The 20,633-nt window shown below is 41.6% G+C and overlaps 1 protein-coding gene and 1 pseudogene across 3 annotated transcripts in view; both read left to right on the forward strand.

The window, feature by feature from the left end:
- Window positions 1–20,633, forward strand: part of ORC1 (origin recognition complex subunit 1) — a 74,858-nt gene that overhangs the window by 1,319 nt on the left and 52,906 nt on the right. For 2 of the 3 annotated variants that reach the window (XM_033915994.1, XM_033915995.1), the window contains exons 2-9: window positions 3,731–3,891; window positions 8,464–8,591; window positions 11,390–11,568; window positions 14,082–14,478; window positions 15,115–15,421; window positions 16,884–16,997; window positions 18,375–18,461; window positions 20,254–20,340. In XM_033915994.1, the coding sequence (XP_033771885.1) occupies window positions 3,794–3,891; window positions 8,464–8,591; window positions 11,390–11,568; window positions 14,082–14,478; window positions 15,115–15,421; window positions 16,884–16,997; window positions 18,375–18,461; window positions 20,254–20,340 (1,397 nt within the window). In that variant the 5' untranslated portion in view covers window positions 3,731–3,793. The remainder of the gene's footprint in view (window positions 1–3,730; window positions 3,892–8,463; window positions 8,592–11,389; window positions 11,569–14,081; window positions 14,479–15,114; window positions 15,422–16,883; window positions 16,998–18,374; window positions 18,462–20,253; window positions 20,341–20,633) is intronic. The other variant, XM_033915996.1, reaches the window with a different exon arrangement.
- LOC117346964 lies at window positions 8,867–9,030 on the forward strand (annotated as a pseudogene).

Below are 20,633 nucleotides of genomic sequence, written 5' to 3' on the forward strand. Positions count from 1 at the left end.
GGGCAGGCACCAACCAACCACCAATTTGGAGGGAAGGCTATGGCCCATGTGACCTCCCCTGTTCCAATGCCTATGTATCTGCCATATACCTTTAATAGTTAACTTCTCTATCAGATCAGTGAAGAAATGGTGCAGATATGGTGGGTTTAAGTTCACTGTATATGCCATTATAGAGGACTGACAGAAAGGTGATGAGCTAGTAACCCTTTATAATTTAAAGGCTATGCAGATGATACAATGTTCATCACCAGCATAAAGAAGACGTGCTGTATCGACAGAGAAAAGACAAAGCTGAAAGTCATAACATGGGATTAGAACTGAACATAAACAAAACGAAGAACATGAAAAATGATGAAGATTTTGAACTTGAAGGCAATAGAATAGAAGTTATAAAGGATTTCAGTCTCCTGGGCTCTTCCAAAAACAAAAAAAGCGACTAGCAGGGAAGAAATATTCATCAGACTGGCACTGGGTCTCTCATCAATAAAGGCTCTTGGCAAAGTATTCAAAGGCGAGGAAATGACACTCCAAACAAAGATCAGACATGCCCACACACTCATTTTCTCAGTGGTCAATTACAGATGCAAAAGCTGGATACTACGGAAACAAGACAGAAAGAAGATTGACTTATTTGAGCTTTGGTGCTGGAGAAGGATTTTATGTGTGCCATGGACTGCCAGAAGAACTAACAAATCAATTCTGTAAGAGATCAAATTGGCTATGTCACTTGAAGCCCAAATGATGGAGTTATGACTGTCTTATTTTGGTCACACTGACAGAAGAGAAATATAATTGGAGAAGGACATTATGTTTGGGAAGATTGAAGGAACCAGGCAAAGAGGGTGACCAGCAATCAGAAGGTTGGACATGTTGAAAACAACCATGGGGATGATCCTGGACGACCTTACCGGACTAGTACAAAACCAATCTCTTTTTAGGTCTGTAATTCATCAAGTCACTAGGACTCAAGCTTGAGTTGATGGCACCTAACTAGCTGACTAGTCCCCCCTTTTACAAAACTGTAGCGTGGTTTTTAGCACCAGCCATGGCGGTAACAGCTCTGATGCTCATAGAATTCCTTTGAGCGCTGGAGCTGTTACCACCACAGCTGGCGCTAAAAAACATGCTACGGTTTTGTAAAAAGGGGGGTATATTTGATAATGGGTAAGAAAGCCGATGTTTCTCTAAACTGGTTGGTTGGTTTTTATTTCAAACAAAAAGTCTCTATGAAATTTGCATCCTCACTCCAAAAACTAGAGAAAATCTACTGCAATACAAGGACAGGGGAACAATGAAGCATGTACCACTTGCAATAAAATACAATCTGGAGCTAGAAAAGTTTGTTTCTTGTAGAGACATACAGGGGATGTTTAACTTTAACAAATAAATAAATTGTAAAAGACCATCAATTACTATTTTTGGAGGATGAATTACTAAAAATATATCCCCTGATTTTCTAGTTCTAGCCTTTCAGTAACCCAGGGTTTCTCAAGAGAATATGGGAGAGATTTGCATAGAATAGCGATAGTGCATGCATATTTATCTATACAAAGTGATTATGTAAGAATTAAAATAGCCTTACTGGGTCAGACCAATGGTCCAACAAGCCCAATAGCCCGTCCTCATGGTGGTCAATCCAGGTCACCAGTACATGGCAAAAACACAAAGGGTAGCAACATTCCATGCTACCGATCCATGGCTTTCCCCATGTCTGTCTCAATTACAGACTATGGACTTTTCCTCCAGGAAATTGTCCAAACCTTTCTTAAGACTAGCTACGTTAACTGCTCTTTCCACAACCTCTGGTAATGCATTCCAGAGCTTACCTATTCTCTGAGTGAAAAAATATTTTCCTCTTATTGGTTTTAAAAGTATTTCCTTGTAACTTCATTGAGTTTTCCGTAGTCCTTGTAATTTCGACAGAGTGAAAAATTGATCCACTTATACCCGTTCTACTCCACTTAGGATTTTGTAGACTTCAATCATATCTCCCCTCAGCCGTCTCTTTTCCAGGCTGAAGAGCCCTAATCTGTTTAGTTTTTCCTCATATGAGAGGAGTTCCATCTCCTTTATCATCTTGTTCACTCTTTGAACCTTTTCTAGTGCCGCTATATCTTTCTTGAGATAAGAAGACCAGAATTGAATGTAGTACTCCAGGTGAGGTCGCATCATAATATTCTTAGTCTTGTTAATCATCCCTTTTTTAAATAATTCCTAAAATCTTATTTGCTTTTTTGGCTGCTGCCACACATTGGGAGGAAGGTTTTTTCAAATTGTCTACAATCACACCCAGATCTTTTTCTTGGGCACTAACCTCCAAGGTGGACCCTAGCATCTAGTAACTATGATTTGAGTTATTCTTCTCAATGTGCATCACTTTGCATTTGTCCACATTAAATTTCATCTGCCACTTGGACGCCCAGTCTTCCTAAGGTCTGCCTGCAATGTTTCACAATCTGCATGCGTTTTAACAACTTTGAACAGTTTAGTGTCATCTGCAGATTTAATCACCTCACTCGTCATTCCAATTTCTAGATCATTTATTAATACGTTAAATAGCACTGGTCCCAGTACAGACCCCTGGGGCACTCCACTGTTTACTCTCCTCCATTGAGAAAAATGACTATGTAACCCTACCCTCTGTTTTCTGTCTGATAACCAATTCCTGATCCACAACTGGAATTTGTCACCTATCCCATGACTCTTTAATTTTCTCAGGAGCCTCTCATGAGGAACTTTGTCAAAGGTTTTCTGAAAATCAAGATACATTACATCAACCAGCTCAACCTTTATCCACACCTTCAAAGAAGTCAGGCAAATTGATGAGGCAAGATCTCCCTCGGCTGAACCCATGCCGACTCTGCCTCATTAAATCATGTTTGTCTACGTGTTCCACAATTTTATTTTTTATAATTGTTTGTACCATTTTGCCTGGCACTGAAGTCAAGCTTACCAGACTGTAATTATGGATATCCTGAAAAATCTGACTGGTTTAAGCGTGTCATGAAGACTGGGTTTGAGAACTGCTGTAGTAACTTACCATATATACTTGAATATAAGATGATCCAAATATAAGTTGAAGTACCCTTTTCCCCCAAAAAAGAGGAAAAAGGTTGACTCGAATATAAGCCGTGTGTGTGTGTGTGTGTTAATATTCATGTGCCCTGCCCTGCCAGGCTCTGCATCTAGCCTACCTCACCCCCTGCCCTGCCAGGATCTCCACCCTGTTCCCCCTCCCTCCCTGCCAGGCTCATCACCCTTTCCCACCTCCCTGCCCTGTCCCATGTCTCCCCACTCTCTCTTGATGTCCTGCATGGCAGGGCCTGTGAAGCTCTAGCCTTGCAAACTACTAAAGCATAGCCAGACAAAAAACCTGCACCGATGTAGATTGTGAAATATGCATGTCGGCAGTTCGCGACAACAGCTCAAGATGATTTTTTTCAATTGAATTTTCAAATTGGACAGTTTGTTTATAGCTCAAGAAAAGTTTTTAAAATTGAATTTATGAGACATGAAATACATACGAAGCAGTGTTTATATGAAGTAATTACAGAGCCTACGAGGAAGCTAGCGGCGGAAACCATTACTCAACGTGAAAGCTTTTTCCATTTTGAGTGCCGCTTCTGAAGGCATTAGTAACTAGAATAGAAATTAGTAACCAAGTTTAAGGGATTTATTATGTTTTGCTTTGCAGCATATATAAACCTATTCTGTAATTCCTTACTTATAGATCTGTGGAATCCAGAGTTTTTGCATTACCTAGTCTGCTGTCTGTGCTTGTAGAGGGAAAACTATGACCAGGTACTTCACAAGGTTAAAGAAGAGACGGATTTATTCCTGGGTTGGGGAACCAACTTCAAAAGATAGAAAGCTGAAGACCTTGCACTATAAGTAAGTATATGAGACCTTGACAATTTTTTTTTTCAAATCAACATCATAACATAACATCATCATAACTTCTTAACCCCGTAACCATGAGTTCTATGTGGTTTACAAAAGATTATAAACTAAAAACAATTTAAGAATGACAGAAAGACATTATTTAACCAAGTATTTTGAAAAGAGATAAGTTTTCAGTTGAGTTCTGAAATGTTTATAAGAACAGGCTCCAAGCAATAACAATCGAAATTCTCTGTCGTGTGTAGCTGCTTGGAATGCTAAAGTATGGTCCAGAAATTTCTTATTTTTACAGCCCTGTACTGATGAAAAGGTGAATAGGGCATGAGACTTTCTTTTTTTTTTTTCAAATCTTTATTCATTTTAACATATACATCAAGTATACATTAAAATATGAACACAACATATTACATTATCACTTGATAATTCCATAACAATATATAACTAAAAGATTTATATCCCATCCCCATCTCATATCTATACATGAATAATATAATTCCTATGTATATTAATCAATTAAATTATGCACATATATATTGAATTATCATAACCCACCCATCCCCCCTTCTTTCAATTATCATATAAGGAAAAAGAATAATAAATTAACATTAATCATTATGATAATTTATTATTGGCCTCCACACATCTTTAAATCTATTAAAATGACCATTTTGTATTGCAAGTAAACGTTCCATTTTGTACAGATGACACACTGAGTTCCACCAGAAGCTGTAATTTAGTCTAGAACAATTTTTCCAATTCAATGTTATTTGTTGTATCCCTACTCCTGTAAGGATCATCAAAAGCTTATTATTTACTGCAGATATTTGGCTTTTATTTCTCATACACATTCCAAATAAAACTGTATCATATGACAATGCCACATGATTTTCCATAAAGAGGTTAACTTGATCCCATATTGATAACCAAAATGCTTGAATATATGGACAATAAAATAAAAGATGATCCAGAGTTCCAACTTCAATTTTACAATGCCAGCACCTATTAGACTTAGAGCAATCTAATTTTTGTAATCTAGTAGGGGTCCAGAATGCTCTATGCAACAAAAAGAACCATGTTTGTCTAATAGATGCCGACATCGTACCTTTAATTCTCCAAGACCAAATACGTGGCCATTGAGATGCATTAATCTGATGCTTAATCTCAATGCTCCAAATATCCCTTAATACATTTTTAGGTTTCTTATTCAAATAATTAGATAAAATTTTATACCACTTGGCGGCCTGGTGTCCCAGAAAATCTGCCTGAAAACATAGGAATTCTAAGCTATAATGATCATGTGAAGATTTCCATTCAGGGAACCCTACCTGAATAGCCTGCTTCAACTGGGGCATGAGACTTTCTACTATTTTTATACGATGCTAGAGAGAATCTATTAACCATATCAAACGGAGCGGTACCATACATGACCTTTTAGCAAAAGCAACCCAACTTAAACAAAACACGAGCCTCCATTGGCAGTCAATTCAATTCACAATAAAATGGAGTCACATGGTCATATTTTTTAAGACCATAGATCATTCTAATCGCTGTATTCTGAATCAGTATGAGTCAAACCATGTCTTTCTTGGGAAAATACACAATATTACAATAATCCAAAAGACTCACTAATAAAGATTGTACCAGAAGCCAACGGAAAAAAATACAGAGGCCAGAGGCTGAGAGCTCCCTTAACATCTCCCTTTCTAACAAGTATGAGGAGGACCCTTTCAAGAACACTGCTCAGGAAAAGGATCTAGGTGTTATTGCTGAGGATACGTTGAAACCCTCAGCTCAATGTATGGCAGCAGCTAAGAAAGCAAATAGAATGTTAGGAATTATCGGGAAAGGAATAGAAAACAAAGATGAAAATATTATAATGCCCTTGTATCGCTTTATGATTCAGCCGCGCTTTGAATAGTGTGTGCAGTTCTGGTCACCATATCTCAAAAACGATATAGCAGAACATAAGAATAGCTTTACTGGGTCAGATCAATGGCCTATCTAGCCCAGTATCCTGTATTTGTGGCAAAACCCCAAAAAGTAGCAGCATTCCATGCTACCGACCCATGTCTGTCTCAACAGCAGAGTATGAACTTTTCCTCCCAGAACTTGTCCAAACCTTTTTTAAAACCAGCTACATTAACTGTTCTTACCAGATCCTCTGGCAATGCATTCCAGAGCTTAACTATTCTCTGAGTGAAAAAATATTTCCTCCTATTGGTTTTAAAAGTATTACTCTGTAACTTTGAGTGTCTCCTAGTCTTTGTAAATCTTGATGCAGTAAAAAATGGATCCAGGGAAGAGAAGGGAGACATGTATGGCAAGCGGAGATGATGAAATGTTGCACATGATAATGGAGGGGAGGAAGGTAGAGAAGGTGCATGGAGTGGGATAGAGAGGTCTGGCTCAAGGCACGGGGAGAGAGAGAGATGGTGGACAGTGGGAAAGAAACAGAAATTTTGGATATGGCAGAGAAAGGGTGAGAATGCTGTATGGGGGAGGGACGCAAGGGAGGGTGAGAGAGAGAGGTGTTGGACATGGGGTGGGGTGGATGAGAGGGAGATATACAGAAGGTGTAGGGGGAGAAGGATGAGCTGTTAGATCCAAGAGCAGAATGGTATGATGGAGAGATGCCTGCAATGGGAGTGAGGGAAGAGAGTGGGAGAATTGCTTGGCTATAGGGGAAGTGCAGGAGGGAAGAGAGAAGAAAGAGGGAGATGTCAGGCTACGTGGGTAGGGAGGGAAGGAAGAGGGAGCAGATGCTGGGCTATAAGGATGGAGGAAGGAAGATGCTGAGAATGGTAGAACCCTGAGGGGGAGGAGAGGGTGTCAAAGAAATGGATGAGAGGATAGATATTACATAGGGTAGAAATATGGTAATAGGGGGTACGTTGAAGATAAAAGGGAATGGAGGTCTGAGGAAGGAATGAGATGGAGAATGGAAGAGAAGATGGAAATGTGATAGCTGAAAAGTGAAAAAGAGGAGAAGGGTAAGAAAGAGGCAGAAAAGAGGAATGATCAATATGTCAGAAGCAGGTGTAGTGAGGGAATAGACAGTAGAGAGGAAAAAAGATAAATGGATAGCAGCCACTTGAAGGAGAATTAGCAGACAACAGGAAAGCAGAAAAGAGAAACTGGAACCAACAAGATGGGAAAATAAAACATCCAGACAACAAAGATAGAAGAAAAACATTTTTAAAATGTTTTAAATGCAATATGGATAATTAGCAAAAAAATATTATTTACATTTTGACAAATAAACTTGGAGAATCTGCTAATTTTGTGCACAGAATTTTGAATTTTTTTTGTGCAGAATTCCACCAGGAGTAATATAATGATCATTACACAAAACCACATTTCTCCATATACCTGATTTAAGCCCCTTTCACAAAGCCGCATAGCAGAGTGCTGCACGGCAAATGCTAAGACGTCCATTCAATTCTAAAGGGCATCGGAGCATTTACCACGCTGGCCTATGCTGCCGGCTTTAGTAAAGGAGGGGGGGTTGAAGAATTATGGTTTGACCATCTTCTGGAGAGATAACTGTATTAATATTTTTGAACTGGCCATCCTAGCTTTCCAAAAACTGTCTCACTGTAATTAGGCTTATGAATTTCAGTTTTCCCTGTTGGGTTTGATTTCTTGTATTTTATTACAAACAGATTTCCACTATGCCATAGCTGTTTCTCTGTGCAGCACCAATATTTGAATTGTACCTTATATACTTGAATATAAACCGAAGTAACCTTTTTTTCCCCCTCTGGGGTGGGGGAGGGGTAATATTCAAGTGCCATGCCCTGCCAGGCTCTGCACCCAGCCCCCTCCGTCCTTCCCTGCCAAACTCTGTCCCCCTCCCTCTTGTTGCTTTGAAGGCCTCCACCAGGCCGCCTGTAACACCTGGTGGACCAGCAGTAGGCCGGGACAGAAGGGATCCCTCCTGCATCTTGTCCCAGTCAACTAAAAACTTGCAACTTTTACCCCTACTAATGACAAGTGCTGCCCGATTCAAATCAATTAATTGTCTGAGAAAATCTTACTCATTGATTCAACGAACAACACCTCTGCCCCCCTCGGTGAGACCTTACATCCCTCCGAGGCCTCCTAAAGCACTGGTGGCGGTGGATGGTCAGTAGCGGCGTCGATCTGAACGGACCTAACAGAGGAAAAGTAATTTTTGTTTTGTTTACAGCACCGCGCTGGCATGGGATTGGAGAGGTGCCGGTAGGAGCCAGCCGGTTTTGCCAAGATAGTGCAAAACTAGTATTGCTTTGTCTGCTGAAAGGTATTTCCTCACTTTCCTTTTGCTTGGGTTAGTCAGGTCTGAGCCAAGAAGTGAGGAAATAATTAGGCTAGAAGTTGACGGAGACGTTACTGAGATCTCATTCATGTTTACGTTGGAAATAAAATTTTAAAAAAACCCCAGTGATAACACTCAACCTGTTCACTAGCCCTCTCTCCCTGAGCAACCAGGCCTGGGTTAACTTCTAACTATATATTATATTCAAGTTCTCTGTATTGATGTCTGATCCTGGACAGGTAACTTCTATAAAAGCTTTTTTGCAGGGGTCTCTTGGTAAAATCTGAAGACGATGCAGTTGGCGTTCGCATAAACATTGAAGATTTTATTTTGGTGGAAGGAGAGGATGATGATCGGCCCTATGTTGCCAGGCTGCTTCAGCTGTATGAAAACGGTAGGCAGTACATGGGTTGCGTGTCCCTGATGTGGGATCTGAGAGAGATGTATGAACTGGATTCAGCAAAGTTGTAGAATCTGCTACAAAATCAAAGGATATCAGAATCCAAATTGAAAAGTATTCCTTGCTGTTGCCTAATATCAAACTGCTCTTCCGTTCTACATTTCATTTTCCTGGTCACATGAGTATGGTGGAGCTTTTATCATGTGATCTGTACCAGAGTCCTTTAGGATACACTGGAAACCTTGGGCTTAATGAAATTATTGGATTCCAGCTTTGCGCAGTGGCAGGATCATGGCCAATGAGGTTTATCAGAAGTGTGATTATTGCTAATTGAAACATTTCCCAAGATATCGTATTCCTGCTTCTCATGCTCTGGGCTAGAGAATGACATGGGGAAAAAATTTGTCCCCATCTCTGCCCTGTCCCCGTGAGTTTGTCCTGGTCCCTCTCACATCACCCTGAGCTCCATCACCGCAAGCTCGGTCCATGTCCCCGCCACCACATATAATCCCCTCTCTACCCCCTTCACCCAGTTCAGCAGCCCCTTTTCTTCCTTCCTTCCCCGTACCTTCGCTGGCTTACTTTAATTTTCATCTTAACAAGCAGCCGGAGCCTTGAGGTCCCGTGCGGCTACCGGAAAGTCCTCTTCTGATGCAATTGGAAACAGGAAGTTAGAAACATAGAATATGACGGCAGAAAAGGGCCATAGCTACTATTATACTTACACACGGACTTGGACACGAATCCTTGAAAAAATCGAATCTCTGTTTTAAGCTTCTTTCTGGGGGGGGGGGGGTGGATGGGGGGACTCTCCTGCAGAACCAACAGGGAGTCCCTCTTTGCTAGTGGTAGTGCGGGGGGGTATGGTTGGGAGCACTTTTTGATGATTGTATTGTTGGGGGAGCATTATGAGACTTATAGATCTCTTGTTGTGGTTTTGTATGCTTGTTTGCACCTCTGTTGTCTCTGCTATGCAATTTCTGGTGTGTATAATTTTTATACCCAAAATCTTTTAATAAACATTTATTGATAAAAAAAAAAAAAAGAAAAGGGCCATAGCCCATCATGTCTGCACACCCCAATGATCCACCCCCTGACTTTACTCCCCTAGAGTTCCCACGTGAATATCCCATTTTCTCTTAAAATCTGACACGCTATTTGCCTCAATCACCTGCAGAGGTAGACTGTTCCAATGATCAACCACTCTTTCTGTGAAGAAGTACTTCCTGGAATCACGCGACTTCAAGGCTCTGGTGGCTTGTTAAGATGAAAATTAAAGTAAGCCAGAGAAGGGAAGGAGGTAGGGAGATGCCCAGACCATGATAGGGAGGGAGGGGGCTGCTGAACTGTGTGATCTTCAGCGCGATCCTCAGTTAACCGCGGGGACAAGGCCATTCACCGCTCCACAGGGCGGTGAATGGCTTTCTCCCTGTCCCACGGTGACCTTTTTTTCACATCCTACCCGTGGCTAGCCATGGGCAACACTCACCGTATCATTCTCTACTCTGGGCAACCTGGAACATGATTTAGGTGTCCTGAAAATTTAGGCTATTTCCTACCAAGTAGGAAACTGGCAGGATGGGAGCCACCTAAACAAATAGGATGTTGTAGCACTAAGAGGAAAAGTTCATTTTATTTATTTAATATACCGCAAATATAAAACAAAAAAGTTAAAATCTAAGCGGTTTACAATAAGTATAAAATAAGGGAATAAAACTCTGTTATGTTTAAAGGGAATAACGATGAGGTAAATTACAAAAAAATTTGCAAAAGGATACTAGGGAAACGGAAGCAAAAAAGGGTCCCCATATAGCCCCCCCAACCCCAAACTATGAGCAAAATGCTTGAGAGAAGTAAAATGCCTTTAATCGGGTTTTAAATATAATGAATGATTTTTCTTTGCATAGGTAAGTGGGGAGAGAGTTCCAAAGAACAGGGGCCATAACTGAGAGCGAGGAATTTCTGTGTACGTCAAGAAATATTTGGCTTGTTGAAATAGGACCATATTTTGCCCTGTCTCCAACAACTGCACTGGTTACCAGTTGTTTGCAGGATACAATACAATACGTTATTCATTACGTTCTGAGAATTTAGCTTTACTGGAAACGAATGCTAAGCCGAGGTTGGTGGAGACTGGTAAAATGACTTTCTGTTGTGCAGGAGTTAAAATGCAGAACTCCCTTGAGGGACAAATACGAAACTGTTTAGAAAATTGCTAAAGACACAATTATTTGTAGATGCCTTTTTCGAGTCAGTAATTTTTCTCTGGTTTAGCTGAAGAATTATTCATGATCTTTTTATTTACGCTTTTGCTGCTATTTTGCAGACATGTTTTTGCGATTGTCTGTTTGTTTTATTATGTTCTTTTCTAATTGATGTAAACCGTTTAGTATTAAACGGTATAGAAAATTTTTTAAATAAATAAATAATTGCCTAAAAGAGGTACACTCAAGAGACGTTGGTTTGATGAACCAAGGGATCTCCGTGCAGTATAATGAACCCAAAAAGTGCGCAAGAAAGAAGGAAGTCCAGAGGACATAGCTAAAAAAAGAGTGATTGTATTATGAGCTCCTTTTACTAAGGTGCGCTAGCGTTTTTAGCGCACGAAGGAAATTACCGCGCGCTATGCTTCTAGAACTAATGCCAGATCAATGCTGGCGTTAAGGACTAGCGTGCGTGGCAATGTAGCACACCTTAGTAAAAGGAGCCCTTTATTTGTAAGGAATTAGGTAAGCTATAGTCTGGCAACCAGATGCGTGTAAAACAAAATCGCTTTCTCCTCTGCTCTCTAGTCACCGAGCACCAGTCTGCCCGGCATGCCATAGTCCAGTGGTTCATCCACTTTGAGGAGATTCCCATCAGAAAACGGAAGCTGCTTGAAAGGGAGGCTCATCCCCAGGAGATCTTTCTATACCAAGTCCCTGGCTGTGAAAATGATATTGATGCAGAGACCATTCTTGGCACGGTCCAGGTATGTTCTTGTCTGAGGTAAGGAAGTACGAATGATGCTGTATGCTGTCTAATGTTTCACAGGGACATGCAACAAGAGTTGATGCACAGAAATTGCATTTTTCAAAAGGTTGATGTTTCTATTATTTTTAAAGCGTGCATCCCTTAAACTGGTCCCCCCTACAATTACCCCAGGTCCTTGCCTGCAAGATTCACAGATTGTTTAACTGATTCTGATTGGTCTGTTGGGTTTGATTTACATGACAAAATTTAAAATTATCCCCCTTGCAGATGTTTGATATCAGTCTGGGCAAGTAACAAGTTGGAATGGGGCATTGCTGGTCCCACGTTGTTCTCCTGTCTGTACAATGTGAATCCCTTGAAAACTAAGCACAGGTTCTTGACCAAAATTTAAAAAAATAAAATAAAATGGTCTCCTTTTTCAATAAGCAAGATCAGAAGGAGCCAGGTCTTCAAACTTTAACATCAACCAAAAGTGCAATGTAAGTCAATAAGACAATCAATCGGTCCTAAAAACATCAGACAAGTCTTAGTGACATACATTGCACTTTTGAAGTTTGAAGACCTGGCTCCTTCTGCTCTTGCCGGTTGGATTTCGCTTGTGCAGGGGTGTCTGTCTCCTTTGGTTTATGCCTGCTCCTTTTTCAATACCACTTGGTCTCCTAGAGGTAGAGGTAGAGTAGGGTCTGCAATGGGGAGGTGGTCGTTGATTTCATCCTCCTCCAGTGCTCCCCTCCCAGTCTTGCTTATCTGTAGCAGCAGGTCCCAGACCCCTCTCTGCCTTGCTCATCCATTGGCTGCAGGCCTTTCTTCTTGCAGCAAGAGTCATTCTTGGGACCCAATTATGATGGCAGTGACAATGATCAATTGTGATGAATTTGCAGGTAAGACCCAAGTTAATATAAGAACATAAAGCTAGCCTTACTGGGTCAGACTAGAGAATGACACAGGAACAAATTTGTCCCCGTCCCCACAGGAACTGAATTTCCCCATTCCATCCCGTCCCCACAAATTTTGTCCTGTAAGCTCTGCCTTTAACCACACAAGCCTCAAACATTTATGATTTTAATGTGTTTGAGGCTTGTTCAGATAAGGATGGAGCTTGCAGGAATGGGGACGGGATGAGAAAATGAGCTCCCCCTGGTACAGGGAAAAATTTGTCCTTGTGTCATTCTCTAGGTCAAACCAATGGTCCATCTTGCCCAGTAGCCCGTCCTCATGGTACCCAGTCCAAATCACTAGTATTTGGTCAAACCCAAAGAGTAGCAACGTCCCACGCTACCAATCCAGGGCAAGCAGTGGCTTTCCCCCATGTCTCTCTCTCTCTCAGATCCCACCCATCTCGCCCCCTTCCTTGCTTGTATCAGGGAACCATAACACAGGACTGGAACGCAGACTGTGACTTATTTCCTCCTAGTAGATCACCACCTCCGTCGCTGTATAGCGACCCCTGCTCTTTCTGCCAAGAGAAAGGTTCATGATGACACTTTGGGGAAAGATGAGAGGATGCCATACTGTGTGTATATGTTTCTTTCAAGTCCCCTAAGGGTGGGTACACATATCCTCTCTCCCTCTCCACCTTGTCTCCCAGTTGAAAATCCTGTGCTAGCAAACGGTGCAGATTGTATGCTTGTGTGTTCCTAGAGAGAACAGTTTCATGGCAGTTTCCACAAGTAAAAATTCTTTTATCTACATAAATCAGCTGTTCTGAAAATTACCTGCAGTGAATGCAGTAAAAGTCCATGAACGGTCCCACAGTCTATGTCATTGTTTTTATATACTTTTAAGCAGTTTTCTAAATTAAAGCAAGCCTAGATATCCTGTAGGAGGTTTAGGGCCTGCCCCTAGCTCTGCCTTCTCCTGCCCACAGCTCTGCCCCTGGAACTCCCCAATCTGTGGCTGTGGCAACCGAAGTTGCCGCCCCTTCTAATGGCAGCAGGAGATGAGTTTTATGAGGGCATCTCTTGCTGTCGCGAGAATGGAAAGTGGCTGTTTGGCAAGAATGCAGGAGACGGCCTGGAAAAGTAGGAGGACTCCCTCCAAGTGCAGGAGACTTGGTAGGTCTGTATAGGTGAAAAAAATACCCTCAGACTTTGCGGCAGTTTTCACCCTTTGAAAGACAGGCCCCCAAATGATTTTTGGGCATAAAAATAAAAAGGAAACCTTTTTGAAGCTGGATACTTGGTTGCTATACAAGCTAAGCTGCAGAATACAGCATAGACTGGTGTGAGGGACAACTTTGGATCTATCTATCATACCTAAACAGTTTACGTTCAGGTAGTCAGATATTTTTTCCCTATCTGTCCCAGTGGGTTCACAATCTGACTAATCTGCCTGTTAAGTGACTTACCCAGGGTCATAAGGAGCAGAGCTAGGCTTGAACCTGTAACCTCAGGGTGCTGAGGCTTCAGCCCTAACCACTAGGCCTTAGAACTGTCACATTGTGGTTTCATCTTCTAGGTCTGTAAAATAGTGAAAACACAAAGGTGGCTCCTAACTTCCTTCTTGTTTCAGGTGGTACAGCTGGCTCCAAATGCACAGTCGCCAAGTCGGAAAAGAGGAGAAAATGTGCTGTTTGTTAAGCAGTCGTGGAATGGAAAGAACTTTCAGCCATTACCCTCTGATCTGCTGACTGGCAGCAATGTGAACAGGGTGAGCACTGCAAGCAGCACTTCATCGAGGCTTTCTCCTTACCCTGTGCTGAAGAAGAGAGCAGACTTGGACATAATTTGCGCACTAGAGATGGAGACGGGACAGGTCAACTGCAGAGCCACAAGATGGAAACAGGGTGGGACAGACATTGAACCCAAACTCTCTGCTTCAAAATGCTTTCTTTCTAAGGAACAAAGCACTTGGAGACCAGAGGATAGAAGCTGCACTCCTCTGGCCAGGAAGAAACTGCAGCTGACCAGTACGTAGCCTAAACCGCTCCAGATTTTCTGCTTTGATCTCAGTAAATATAACAGATGTGGGTGTGGGTGGAGGTGGAGGTGGAGGTGGGGGACCTTACCTTTCAGCTCCAATAAAGTGTCTACATTCATCTAATATTTAGGATCGAAAGGAACTTAAGGTAATTTTGCTCCCTCTCCCTAGAAGACTGTATGCCTCTCTGACTATGTTTCCATAGGTTCTTGGGTTCTGCTAAGCTTCCCACGTTCTTGATAAAGTGCTCTATAGCAGTGGTTCCCAACCCTGTCCACCAGGCAAGTCGGGTTTTCAGGATAGCCCTAATAATATGCATGGAGCAGGTTTACACGCCTATCACTTCCATTATATGCAAATCTCTCTCATGCATATTTATTAGGGCTGGCCTGAAAACCCGACTGGCCTGGTGGACAGGGTTGGGAACCACTGCTATAGAGCACTTTATCAAGAACGTGGGAAGCTTAGCAGGACTCAAGAACCTATAGAAACATAGTCAAAGAGGCGTACAGCTTGGTTTAAAAGTCAGACCCTTGCATGAGCACAGCTAACATAATATTGTAAGCTCGGGATTGAACTGTTGAGTTTTTGAATGTTTTCAGCTTTTCCTTCTACTGGTTTCTAGGTCCTCCGAAATCTCAAAGGAGCAAGCTGACGCGGCAGGATGTCTTGGAGCAGCTGTTGGATGAGGATGCCGGGATCCAGGCCCTAGAGCCGGGAGCCAACAAGCGGCACATAGCTCTCACTGAGTTGTCGGGGTTTCCCAAGAGAGCCCGTAGTGAAGAGGAAGCTATCCCTTGCCTAAAACTGCGACCCCTGAGGCTCACAAGAGACCATAAGGCAGCGATAGATGAGATAATACTATCACCTCGCAAGAAGAGCCAGACGTTGACTCCAACACTCAAGACAGAGAGGGAACCAGAAAGCTGTCCGTAAGTAGTGGGAAGCTTTATTACAGCCTGGGTGGATAGTCTTCCTCTTTTTAATTTTATTTTTCTATTTATCCTCCAGTAAATGTTTCTTTCCTCTGGTGAGCACATTTCAGCACTTGTGAATTGTCCTTGGCAAGATCCTTCATTGTGCAGGTGGTTTCTGAACATGGCTGTCCCTTTCAGATAAACGGAGCTGGCTTGACTGCTCAGTGAAATGAACCCACTATGAAAAAAGAAAAATTCTTTCAATGGAAAGAGAGCAGAATTATTGGAGTATCCACTAAAAAGCCCGTAACCAATTATAAGAGGCTTAAAAAAAATCATCATCTCACTGTGCCACGATTATTAAATATAAACGATAAATTTGTATTGATAAGAGAGTCCTTGGTTTTCACAGCTCATTAAATGGGCACAGAGCCCCAGAGTTGGAGTTGTATTCCGATGAGCCCAAACAGGTATTCATTTGTGAAACATCCCTGGACCTCTTTTAAAATGTGTCTTGTGTTTTAAACAAAAAGTGCTCAATACTGTGATACTGCAATAAAAGCTACAAGCTCGGTATTTCTTTAGAAACTTTTAGCGTCAAAAGTCTTATCAACTGCAGTAAATATTCTGTCCACTTCACTGTGCATTATGCTGCTCCACACGTGAAAAATCTAAGGGCTAGATTCACGAATCCAATCCGATCCGTGGCCGGGGTTCTAATTCACGAAGTGATCGTAATTACATCCCCAACCGACCACACGGATTGCCTGAGAGTGATCCCGACGCATGCGCAGACCATCTGTGCTTGCATTTGCTGTCTGTGTTTGTTTGTTTTTTAACTTTTTATTTACTCGTGAGCCCGTGGTTTTAACTCGTGGGTTTAAAGCAGGTTAAAACCATGGGCTCGTGCTGCAGGGAAGGGCGACAAACAAGAGAATCGAGGCAGAGAGCCAGCAAGAGTCAGGACAGAGAGCAAGGTTTTTGCTCAAGCAACTGGTCCTCACCAGTCGCTTGTTTTTGGATCGGCCAGCCCAGTCGGTCGGTGTTCCTTAAATGATTTAGTGAATCTGCCTTCCTACATTTGCATGCCATTTCTCTCATTTGCATGTGCGGATCGGATCGGAGGTTGATCGGCACCAAGGTTAGTGAATCGGGTTGGGGAACAATCGGGTTGCAAAGTGGTCGGGACACGATCAGTGTCCTTAGTGAATCTAGCCCTAAGTGTTTTAATTGTCTCCGTTGTGTTCAACGATATGCTATGAATACTTTCAAAATCCAACGGCGTGCTGCTTTTAGTGGCGGTGCTTGGTTCTTGGGACAGCGGGAAATACTGTGAGAGCACCTAGTTAAACCTGTAAATTGCAGGAGTCTGGGGAATGCTGAAACGTTGGGACCATAGCATGAGAAAACAGCATCTAGTATCCTTCCAGCTGCAGGATCCTCATTGAAACATGCAATTATTTTTCTTTTTTGTCAGGAAACCAGAAGGAGAAAATGCAGTGGAAGAAGAAGTGGGGAGGGCAAGCAGAAACAAGAGAATCAAAACCCCCCTGAAGCAAGTCACCACCCCAAAAAGCCATTCTAAAACCTGGTAATACAACAGGAGATGTTATGTTTCTTGCTTCCTTTGGCATCTGCTCAGCCTCAGCTCAGGGCTGCATAGCATAGCCTCTTATGTACTGTTTTAAAGTATTATGTATGTGGATACATGCATAATAGGAATTAGACTGTATGGAAATTTTAAAAATAAAATAAATAATAACCTGAGTAACTTGAGTAACCTGTTTCGCAAAAGCAGCATGTAGCAAGCAATTAAAGGTCATATATACGAAACAGAATATAGATCGTGTGGAATGGACCTTCATGTATCAAGCAAAGGATTGGTTTGGTATAGGCTCTAGATTTATACAAATGATTCAAACCTTGTACAGCTCCCCCTCTGCCAGATTATATATTAATAATACTTTTTCGGAACATTTCTGTCTGGAGAGGGGAGTTAGACAAGGGTTTACGCTATCGCCTTTGCTTTTTGCTATCGTACTGGAACCCTTATTATTGGCTATTCAGCAGGCAAAGGAGATCCAGGGTATTCCTTATGCAGGTTGGGAATATAAGTCTCTGCGTATGCAGATGACATTTTGCTTCATTTGAGGAATCCTGAAACTACCATTCCACATTTATTAGATCTGATTGATAGATTCGGGAAATTTTCAGGATATAAGATAAACTGGAGTAAATCGGAGGTGATTCCGCTGAATGTACATTGTACAAAAGGATTGTTTGATCCATTTCCCTTTCTTTGGAAAGAAGAGGGTATAAAATATTTAGGTATCTGGACTCGTAAAGCGTTGGAGTAATCTATGCAAATAAATGAAAGATCTTTATTGTGAAGGTCATAGAAATGTGTGGGCAATGGGAACCCTTTAAATAGCTTTATATTATTTGTTGGAATAGAGTGCAGTATGTTATACAGTATTTAAAAATGGGACAATGTGGTGTTGAAAAGAGCTGAAACTTAAAAGGCTTTGCTGCAGTCCAGGGGTATTCCTGTTGAGCTATTTTATAAAGAAAACAGTTGTGTAGTGTGATTTGTTCACAGAGAGTGTGGTTTGGTAATATGTTATTTAAATCAGTGTGATGTAAATATATTTATTATGTGGTAATAAAAAACAAAACATGATGATAATAATAATTTTATTCTTATATATCGCCATACCGAAAAAGTTCTAGGCGGTTCTCAACAAGATGAGCTAATACATGGGATGCAGATAAAGAAGTAATACATAGAACAAATAATAGAACAGATAAAATAATACAGTAATACATAGTGCAATAGAAGGCTTCTTAAAGTTAGTAGGTATTTATTGCTGGTAATGTAAGAGATGGAAGGCTGGGCTGGGCTCTGGTATTTTGTCCCCTTGTGAAGCCCTCTGATGAGATTTTTTTTTCCCCCCCCTTAACTCTGTAGTGCAGATGAGGAAGATGTAATAGAGACTCCACGATCCCAGCGGAAATCTGCCCAGAAGTCATCTGCCCTAATCAGACAGCAGCTCAGGTAGGAAGTGTGTGAGAGGCCTTCTCTGGAAAGAGCTATCCTTGCTTATTGCAATTTTTGCCTGGGGGTGATCAGACACTAGGGACTCCTTTTACAAAGGTGCGCTAGGGCTTTAACGTGCGGAATAGTGCACGCTAGACCTTAACGCCAGCATTGAGCTGGCGTTAGTTCTAGAACCATAGCATGCAGTAATTTCCTGCATGCGCTAAAAACGCTAGTGCGCCTTAGTAAAAGGAGCCCTAGGTGACATTGGGAAGATGGTCACTTTAGGATCGTGCGTCCCGGTAAGGACATAGGCATTGCTTATACTGGTTCAGACCGAATGTCCATTAAGCCCCAATATCCAGATCACAAGAGTAGTAAATTCATGCTCCTTAATCCAGGAATAAGCGATGAATTGTCCCCCAAGTCCACCTTAATGCACTTTTCTTCCAGGAACTCGTCCAAACCCTGCTAGTGGCTTTTATCACGTTCTCTGGCACTCAATTCAGCCTACATCCCCCCCATGCACACATGTGGGAGGGTGGGAGTGCCACTGTCAACAGCTGGAAACACACTGATCATTACTGTGGGGATGAGTTTGCTTGGGAGACTCCATGATTCCAAAGAAGACTTTTCAGCTAGCAGGCACTATGGATCCCCACCAGCTATATTTTCAATTTGCATCTCCACTGAACTATATTTTACAAGGGTTTTACTGCTTTGTTAAATAAAATACTGAAGAATGGGAGCTGCACAGTATCCTTATGGAGCAGAGTACACTTCTGCAGGCCAATAGATGCAGCACTCTTGTTTCTTGGACTGATCTGGTGGGACTAAAAGAAAGTAAGTTAGTAGGTAAGCTTTAACTTCTCCATCTTTCAGAAAAAAAAGCACAAAGCCCCCCCAAAAGTCAGGCTCCTTTACTTTTTTATTGCCTTTTACTCCTCTAGGGGTTTCACAAGAGAGTATCTCTAGTATATATGCTTGCCTACTACCTCAATCTTAGGCAAATATATCTCATGAATATTCATAGCACACCGGGACTTATAAATTATATTTCAATAGCTCTAAGTAACATTATACAAACTCAACAAAAAAGAGAGCTATAGCTACAAACTATTAAATTTCATAAATATTAATCATTTATTATAATTTTACATAGCACCGTCACATTTAAATTTTTTTTTCCAACATTATCATTTTATATAATACATACATACAATCAACCTCCAATGATCAGGTTGGACTGATGTGATAAGAACAGAGGAGATATCATGAACAATTGATTGAAGAAGCAAAGCAATTGAAAATTGATTCAGTGAAGAAGACTACGTATTTAAAACAGCACTTTACTCTTTAACATCTATCTAGCCCCTTTGCTCACTTTAGTGCCAATCAATTGGTTTTACCGCATACGCTTACGCGGATGATATTCAGATTATTTATCCTATAGACACGTCTAATGCTGATGACAGTCTTATCAATTTAAAGCTCAACAAGATTGCCCCCTGGCTTAGTGACAATATGCTTTCATTGAATATCACTAAAACTAATTGTCTTCTCTTACCTTGGAAAAAAAATATTAGTCTAACTTCCTCGATAACTATCAACAATAAACCTTGTAATACATAGAACAAATAATAGAACAGATAAAATAATACAGTAATACATAGTGCAATAGAAGGCTTCTTAAAGTTAGTAGGTATTTATTGCTGGTAATGTAAGAGATGGAAGGCTAGGCTGGGCTCTGGTATTTTGTCCCCTTGTGAAGCCCTCTGATGAGAATTTTTCCCCCCCCTTAACTCTGTAGTGCAGATGAGGAAGATGTAATAGAGACTCCACGATCCCAGCGGAAATCTGCCCAGAAGTCATCTGCCCTAATCAGACAGCAGCTCAGGTAGGAAGTGTGTGAGAGACCTTCTCTGGAAAGAGCTATCCTTGCTTATTGCAATTTTTGCCTGGGGGTTATCAGACACTAGGGACTCCTTTTACAAAGGTGCGCTAGGGCTTTAACGTGCGGAATAGTGTGCGCTAGACCTTAAAGCCAGCATTGAGCTGGCGTTAGTTCTAGAAGCATAGCGTGCAGTAATTTCCTGCATGCGCTAAAAACGCTAGTGCGCCTTAGTAAAAGGAGCCCTAGGTGACATTGGGAAGATGGTCACTTTAGGATCGTGCGTCCCGGTAAGGACA

The sequence above is a fragment of the Geotrypetes seraphini genome, chromosome 12 (genome assembly GCF_902459505.1).
Source record: "Geotrypetes seraphini chromosome 12, aGeoSer1.1, whole genome shotgun sequence".
Lineage (NCBI taxonomy): Eukaryota > Metazoa > Chordata > Amphibia > Gymnophiona > Dermophiidae > Geotrypetes > Geotrypetes seraphini.